At 44.1% G+C, this 8906-nt stretch overlaps 1 protein-coding gene across 2 annotated transcripts in view; it reads left to right on the forward strand.

The window, feature by feature from the left end:
* LOC120554612 (calcipressin-1-like) overlaps positions 1–6938 on the forward strand; it is a 20353-nt gene extending 13415 nt beyond the window's left edge. The window contains exons 3-6 of one of the 2 annotated variants that reach the window (XM_039793628.1): positions 4632–4976; positions 5343–5516; positions 5765–5924; positions 6213–6938. In XM_039793628.1, the coding sequence (XP_039649562.1) occupies positions 4632–4976; positions 5343–5516; positions 5765–5924; positions 6213–6394 (861 nt within the window). In that variant the 3' untranslated portion in view covers positions 6395–6938. The remainder of the gene's footprint in view (positions 1–4631; positions 4977–5342; positions 5517–5764; positions 5925–6212) is intronic. The other variant, XM_039793629.1, reaches the window with a different exon arrangement.
* The last annotated feature ends 1968 nt before the right edge of the window (positions 6939–8906 follow it).

The following is an 8906-nucleotide window of genomic DNA, read 5'->3' on the forward strand; positions in this document are numbered from 1 at the left end:
AACATTACATTAAGTTGTGCTACTTAACTTTCAGAACTACAAGTTTCAACCTGAGAATAATCTGTATATACAGTAGGCCTATATGTAAATATTAGTTATACTCAACCTATTTTCATTTATATATTTGATTATAATGTCACACAGCTCTGTTACACTTGCTATTAGATCGTTGATCAGCTGTTTCGTAGAGAGAGTTGAGAGAGAGAGAGAAAAAAAAAAAAAAAAAAAAAAAAAAAAAAAAAAGAGAGAGAGAGAGAGAGAGAGAAAAAAAAAAAAAAAAAAAAAAAAAAAAAAAAAAAAAAAAAAAAAAAAAAAAAAAAAAAAAAAAAAAAAAAAGGGGGGGCCCCCCCCCCCCGGCTTTTTTTGCGGGGGGAGGGACCGCGGCGGCTCATCAGATCGTGGTCACCACTACGTATTTTCTTGTCTTTGTTTTTGGTAGTTGTTGTGTTTGGTCCATATGACTCTGTGATTTACTTTAGTCGGTCCTCTTCGTGGAATGGATGATTAAGTTAGACGTCGTGCTATTATCGTGGTAAGCTAGTTTGATTTTGCAGTAGACATACTGTACAGAGTTTTAATTACGTTTGAACTGATTCCAAACTTTGGACACTTTCTGTCGTTTTCTCCAGCCTTTCGCTTCTCTCCTTACGCTCTGGCATGTGTCGCCAGCAGCAGACTGAGCCGCGTCTGTGCGACAGTAATAATGCTCCGTGCGGAAACACCGTCCGTCAGCGATACAACGTTGGTAACATTGATTTAACGAAGCTTCGAGGCAGTCATTTTGCATCGAGGATTTTTTGTAATCGAATTATTCGAGTTATTCGAGGAATCGTTTCAGCCCTAAAATGTGCTGTTCTGTACGAGAGGAGGAGTGGAGGGAATCGATGGTATCATTCAAAAACTGATAAATTACCGGAGTTCACAATAGCATCAAAACCCATACGTGTATATTCTCTTCATGAGACATACAGTTACCTTGGACATAAAATCAATATTGCAGGAGAATGGAAGGAGCAAGTAAACACCATCTTGTCAGAGTTTACATCCAGGTTGGACATGATTGACTGTTGCCCTCTGACTATGAAGCTGGAGGCTATCAGACAGGTAGCACTGTCAAAAGTGCAACATCTGTTCTCCAACATTCACATCCAGCAGAAAGTTCTGAATGAAATGAATAATAAAATAGTGAGTTTAGTGCGAAAATGGTTTGGACTCAACACACACAGCACCCGTGACATTACCTTCCACCCCCAGTGGGAAGGAGGACTGGGAGTACCAAACATAGAGTGGATCTACACCAGCATGCGGATTTCCCATCTTCTGAACATGCTGAACAGTGACGACAAAGATGTTCGGGAGTTGGCTCGATCCTCCCTGTTCCTGGACCTAAGAAGACGCAAGGTCCCATTAGCCGGGGAGTCACATCCCCACTTCCTAGGATTCAAAAGAAAAAACAGTGGAAAGCTTGATACCCACTCTGCTGGTTTTGGGGTCTGGTCGGACTGGCCAGATCTGAATGACCTCTGTATCAGAACAGGAGTGTCACTGGAGTGGTTGCGGTCTGACTCTGGGACTGTGATGGTCTCAGAGGACATTATAACTGACCCTCACACTGTCGTCAAGGCAACAGCCACATATGGTGGTCACAGTCACCTGCTAACATCTGCAGGTTCCCGGCGAACTCTGATGGATTTACACCAACATCAACAACAATAACACTGGACCGGACTCGGACTTCAGGGGAAACTTGCATGTCTTCCCTCTGCTGATCACTCGGTGTCTCACTCATTTCTCAAGAACTCTGCACTCAATGAGGACATTCTCACATTTACAGGAAAAGCCAGATTACAAGTCCTCCCTACCAGACTCAACCTTTCTATCTGGTTTCCCACAACTCAGGCCCCTCATTGTTTGCATCATAGTTCAGAACATATCACTGAAACTCTGTCTCACATCCTAAATGGTTGCCATGCCTACAAAGGAATGTACATAGCACGTCATGACAGAATAGTAGACCTCATAGTGAAAGACATATCAAACCATTTCCCTCTCTCAGTAAGAATATACAAACATTCTCAGGTAAAACCATCCATGTTCCAGCATTGCAGTAGTAATCTTAGTACTTTCTTACATCTGGTTGCTAATACACCAGATGTAGTTATTATTAATGAAGAGTCCAGTGAGGTGCTTATTTTGGAGGTAGGCTGCAGCTGTGATTCCAGCATGGAGGAGTCTTTCTACACCAAGGTAGTTAAATACCAACCACTCCTAAACACCATCTCAGAGCTAGGCTATAGGTGCACACTACTGGTTTTCATATTTGGTAGCCTAGGAAACACACAGGCTGGTAGTAAGAGGGCTGCAACAACTTGGAATGGCCAAAAAGAGGGCTAAACGGCTTGCAAAATACTGTGCCATATCTGGTATTATCGGCAGCCGCCACATATGGCGAAGACGCTGCTACTTATACCCTTAAGAACTGAGTATTGTGCTAACTATACCCTCGGGAAGTGAATATTGTGCTACTTATCCTCTTGGGAAGTGAGTATTGTGCTACTTATCCTCTTGGGAAGTGAATATTGTGCTACTTATCCTCTTGGGAAGTGAGTATTGTGCTACTTATCCTCTTGGGAAGTGAGTATTGTGCTACTTATCCTCTTGGGAAGTGAGTATTGTGCTACTTATCCTCTTGGGAAGTGAATATTGTGCTACTTATCCTCTTGGGAAGTGAGTATTGTGCTACTTATCCTCTTGGGAAGTGAGTTTTGTGCTTGTAAGTGATATTGTGAAAATATGCTGCGTGCCACTGGTCCATGAGTTTGTGTCTTGTACTGCATCTGTAGTATTTGTGTCCCTGTACTATTTTTCTATATGTGGACATAAATAAATGGTTAATGTGTGTGTGTGTGTGTGTTGGCTGCTTATCTCTGTAGTGAGGGAATGGAAAACAATGGGAAGATGAAACAAAAACACAGGCATGGAAAAAATGTCAGGGCAGAGCACACTCACTCAGCGGGGCGAGGTCTGTAGATGATTAGCACTCTCAAACGCACACACACACACACCCTTAAGCCTCTCTATTAATACCTCATAAAGCATGTTATCAAAGCGCATACTTTCCATCCACTCCACCTCTCTCCGTCCTGCATTCTTCCAGAAGATTTTTAGATGTAGAAACATGAACTAAATATTTCTCAACACAAGTTATTTGCACTTTTTGACATGCCGAGTGTAGGGATCGACAGATATGGATTTTTGTAGTGCCGATACAGATAAAAAAAAAAAGAAAAGCCTTAGCCGATGACCGATACAGGCTGCCGATTTTTCTTGAGCTGATATTTGGAGCCGATAACTGCTTTTGATCCCTCAATTTACATCATAAAAATGTGCCTCACTAAATCAGCAGATTTTTGAGTGGAGTTCGCTGTTTCATTCCGTTCAATGTTCATTTTGTTCAATAATAACTTGATTTGTTTTCAGAATCTGCTCTGCCATTTCTTTAAAAATAATAAACAAAAATATATGGCATATGGTTAACTGTGCTTCATCAACATCTACAACCTTGATGATCTACATGCCTTGATGATGCATTGCTTGCTGACATATTATAAGACGGATATAATCAGGTCATCACAAAATGTCCTTTGTCAACACATTTTAATAATTTAAGAAAACAATAAACCTAAAAAGTAGCCATTGAAATAAAGTGCTTGATTTGTAATGTAGGACTTTAATGGCAGTCCGAATATCGGCCCGATAAAATCGGTCTATCACTAGCCGAGTGTTAAGCCGTTTTGACAGTTTCATCTGCGCCAGGGAAAGGAAACCAAAGAAGGCTGTTCTCTAAGGGTTAACTGAGACTGGTGTGGTCTCCAGTCTCACTGCAGGGGTGTGTGTGTGTGTGTGTGTGTGTGTGTGTGTGTGTGTGTGTGTGTGTGTGTGTGTGTGTGTGTGTGTGTGTGTGTGTGTGTGTGTGTGTGTGTGTGTGTGTGTGTGTGTGTGTGTGTGTGTGTGTGTGTGTGTGTGTGTGTGTGTGTGTGTGTGTGTGTGTGTGTGTGACTAGTTTTCCATTGACCAGAAAGGCGCTCTCTCTGTGTGATTACTCAGCGTTAGTGTCTGTCAGAGAGAGATCGGAGGAAAAAATAAAAAAGTCTCCAGTGAATGAATGGGAGAAGGAGGGGATTGTGGGTAATGCGTCAGCGGCTGGCAGCAGCTGATTTAAGCAGCTGGTGAGCAGTCGGAGAGAGATATTTTCAGCTTTCCACACCCAAATCTCTGGAAGATTCCTCCAGTTTGCTGCAGAGCCCAGGCGCTCCGTTTGTTTCCTGCACACAGAGGCGAAGCAGAGGGACGACTCAGCGTTTGTTCCAGTGTGTCAGTATCAGCACTGAACGCTCCAGATAACCTTGGACTGCTGTTGGGGGGGTGGGGAGACACCGTGGAGACAGAAGAAAACTAAGCTTTGCTAAGACAGAAAAGATCCAAAAGGATTTCAAGACGCTTTCATTGCGCTCTTTAGGCGATTCTTTAAATGCTTTTTTTGGCACTTTATTAACGATTTTTTAAAACCCTTCTGTGACGTTTTTTTTGGTGCCTTCTGTGCACTTTTCTGACGTGTGTTTTGATCTTAGACTGTGAAGACAGAACAGAAAGCTTTCTCACAGAAAAGATCCAAAAGGTGTCAGAGTCCAGAGCTGGCTCCCTTCTCGCCCGTCATCCTGGGGAAGTCAACGCTCCTCCGACCCCCCCAGTTTTCCCCGGCCTCGGCCTCTTCCTCTTCCTCCCTGACGCCCTCGCCACAACCACTCAGGGCGGTTTCAGCGTCCTGGCGTTGCGCCCGTAGTTCGGGTATCAGGTGTAAAAGGTTTTGCCTCCCCGGATCGCCCGGCATGCACATCAAGACCACCAGGTGTAACCGCTTCTGCCTGGTTGCCTCGGTGACCAACCAGGAAGTGTTCAGCCGTCCCGAGGCCCAGGTAGGAGAGCCTTCTCAAACCCATTATTCCATATTTGGGTGATAAGAGTTGTCGATAAACAAGTGTCTATGTAGTTTTCTATATAAAGTTTCTATATAAAAGCCACCCTGATGCTGAGAAAACCGTGATTGTTATGCTGACTCACTGTGCTGCAGGACGACTCAGCAAAACGCTGTTTTTATCCAGACATTCAGACTGTGTTCATAATGTTTCACTCACACACATACTCTCTCTCTCTCTCTCTGTCTCTCTCTCTGTCTGTCTGTCTCCCTCTCTCTGTCTCTCTGTCTCTCTCTCTGTCTGTCTGTCTGTCTGTCTCCCTCTCTCTGTCTCTTTGTCTCTATCTCTGTCTCTGTCTCTCTGCAGGCGGGTTTTGAGTCCTTGTTCCGGTCCTTTGACCCGGCGGTGCAGTTCCAGTACTTCAAGTCGTTCCGGCGAGCGCGGATCAGTTTCAGCGATGCTCCGGCGGCGGCCGAGGCCAGACTCCGCCTCCACAAGACGGACTTCAACGGCAAAGAGATGAGACTGTACTTCGCCCAGGTACGGTCTAGGAGAACATCTGGAGAAGTCTCTAAGTTATCTCTTTCATGTGCCTTAGTTAGTTACACAGTGTTCTAACGTCGCCATAAACACTTCAGAGCCACAAAGTCTTCCATATTACATTATTTCATCAGCAGATTAATATTTAATATAATAATCCTATTAATATAATCCTATAAATCCTATTAATATAATCCTATAAATATGTTGTTAGAAAAGTAAGCCACTGTGTGTCTGAACTTCTGCAGTCGGTGCACATCGGGAGTCCTCGGCTGATGCCTCCTAAACCAGATAAACAGTTTCTGATCTCTCCGCCGGCGTCGCCGCCCGTCGGCTGGGAGCAGTCCAACGACGCCATGCCCGTCATCAACTATGACCTGCTGTGTGCCATCTCCAAGCTCGGACCAGGTACGTAACATGCCGATAGCCAACCACAGCTCAAAGGTACAGCACGCGGCCTATCACACGCCAACTAGTCTATATCTGCAACCTTTCATTTACGCCATTGCTCCGCCTGATGTCCCTCGTTCTCCGCCCTCCTTTACGGCCGCATGTCCAGCTTTGTTTCTTTAGTTTATTTTCATTTTATTTCTACTTAATGAACCCTTGTAAACCGATGTGACCGGGAATAGAAAACACAATAAAAAGTAAAGTAACTTTGAATTTTCTTCTTCTTCTCTCCCTGTGTGTTTCCAGGGGAACAGTACGAGCTGCAAACGGCCACGCCCACCACGCCGAGTGTCGTCGTCCACATCTGCGAGGACGAGCGCGGCGGCGACACCTCCACCCCTGACGACAGCGACCCCGACGACCAGCCCCGCCCCCTGCGGCCGCGGATCATCCAGACGCGGCGGCCGGACTTTGGAGACGATCAGTGAGCGCCGCCGCCATCAGGGAGCGGGGGCGGAGACATTCATCCTGACGGACGGAGAGTGGGAAACGCTCTGGGAGCCCGCGGTGTCTCGGAGACCAAACATTTCATATCGAGAAAAGTTAGAGACCGACGCTGCGTTCACAAACCGGGGGAAAGAGCGGAGGTATGAACTTCGTAGAAGACAACACGGTTGTGTTTAACCTTCAGATGATTCAAGGATAAATTGTTTAATTAGTTGAAAATCTGCAGAAAATATGGAGAAGATTCTGCTAAAATCTGGGGAAAATTCTGTTAAAATATGGGGAAAATGCAGCTGAAAATGCGTTCGCAGATTGTGTTTCCCTGCTGATGAAATAATACGAGACAGAACTGAAGGAAGTATTAGTTTTGAAATGTAGAAAATAATGTAAAGTGTAATGTTGTGATTGTAGTTTTTAGGTAAAATGGTGCTGGAGTGTATTTAGAATTGTGTCATGACTTTGTGTTTGTGTTTGTGAGACGCTCAGCTGCAAAAAACAATAAAATAAAGTCTGTACAAGAGCATCAAAGATCCGGACGTTGGTTATTCCCACACAACGTGAATGCAGTGTCGAGGTTTTCACATTTTTCTCATGTATGAGTTTACTTTACTGCATTGGTCTGCAGCATAACTCTCCTGTCGTGCATGACTAAATATGTGTGCGTTATGAATGCTTCCTAAGTTATTATATCTAATTAATATTAAGCTAGTTGGTGATTTGGCAGCACTTCCAGCTCAGACCGTCTCTGTGCTCTGACATCCTACTCGTCACTGGCTTTGGATTTAAAGCTGTGAGGAAGAGACGGCTGTCAGACAGCAGGTAGCTAACTTCTGCACACTCAGATTTCTGATTCAAACAAGTAAAAAGGCTGTTTCAATAATCCAGGCGTGATGAGATAAATGCATGTAAAATGGTCTGTGTCTTTCAACGTTAACATGGATCGTATCTTTGAAATACTTAAAGGTATAGTGGAAGATTTTCCTGAATTTTAGAAAAGATCCGCCCTCTCCACTTTTTGAAAAAATGCACATGCGCAACACTCGACCTGCTCCCGAGACGTAACGCCTATTAAACGTGTGCACGAGAGTGCACTGTTTACAAGTTGCTGTCGGCATGGTTCATACGAGCTACTTTCCAAAAGAAGATTTGCACTTTTTCACAAATGGAGATGTTTACCGTGTCTGTGCGGTGCGTGACTTGTGCCAGGGCTAGCATCGCTAATCATAGCTTACATCAACTTTCACTAGCAGTGATTTTAAATAGATTTCTCCAAATAGCACGCCAAACTTTACCTGTCGAGTAGAAACTTCGCGACTGAGGCATCAGTGGAGAGCCCAACCTGTGCTTTTAGCGCACGCCAGCGTGTGAAACATTCTCCCAAAAACACTCCGGTCTTGTTTCTTTCTTCAGAGGCCTTTCTCTTCTTGTCATACCTTTCGTAAACACTCGTAGCTCACCACACATATACACCTGAAAGTATTCATGCGCAGAAAGCGAAAACTACCCTAGGGACGAGCACGTACGACGGCCTTACGTAAACATAGCGCCACAATGATTGACAACTAGGAGGACCAATAGTCTTGATGATCCACCCGGAAAAAGAAAATCCTCCACAATACCTTTTAAGATGATTAAAAACATGATGGCACCAGTTGTTTGGTATGCCGCTCAAAACTCAAATTCCTTTGACACAGCTGACGTGACCAACCTGTCTGACTGGATTTATCTGACTTTCTTCCTCCTGTTCTAGTTTGACTGTGGTCATGTCTCCATCTAGTGGACTGATAGCAGAACTACAGCTCATCTGTGGTTTCTCTGCCTCATGTTGTAACCATGGTTACAGCCGCTGAATAATCTCTCAGTGCTCAGATCAGTCCAGCATCATGGTTCAGTCAGAGCTGTGTTCAAGCTGGAGAATGCAGAAAGGCAGGACACAACCTTTTACCTTTCACTTTCAACCTTTACGGAGCTCTGGAGGAGACTAAGAGGGTTTTAACATCAACGTGAATGATGTGGTCCAGAGTCTGGACCTGGACTCTGGAGGTGACTAAGAGGGTCCAGAGTCTGCCAGACACCAGCACAGGACCAGAAGGTCAGTCACACTGTTTATTCTGTATTTTCAGGCAGAAAGACTGCTTCACAGTGACACATACTGTATGTAACGGGTTGACTGACTGTGAGGAGTTTTTGCATGTCAGTAAATGAAATTGTAACCGTACATCCTTTTTGGGTAAGTGCTGTTGCTGTTTATGACAGTAATTTATCAATGATAATTCAAGTGTTACTATGCATTTTCACAAATAGTCAAATAGAAACAGTAATACCATTATTTCTCTGTTTCAGTGGATGCCAGTGGTGATGAAGAAACCAAAGGTACATTAGCAAAAGATTATAAAAGTGTGATTCTGTGTGCATGTCAAAAAAGTCCATCATAAAGGTCCCATGACATGGTGTTCTTTGGATGTTTATATATAGACCTTAGTGGTCCCCTAATAC

Source organism: Perca fluviatilis, chromosome 24 (genome assembly GCF_010015445.1).
Source record: "Perca fluviatilis chromosome 24, GENO_Pfluv_1.0, whole genome shotgun sequence".
Lineage (NCBI taxonomy): Eukaryota > Metazoa > Chordata > Actinopteri > Perciformes > Percidae > Perca > Perca fluviatilis.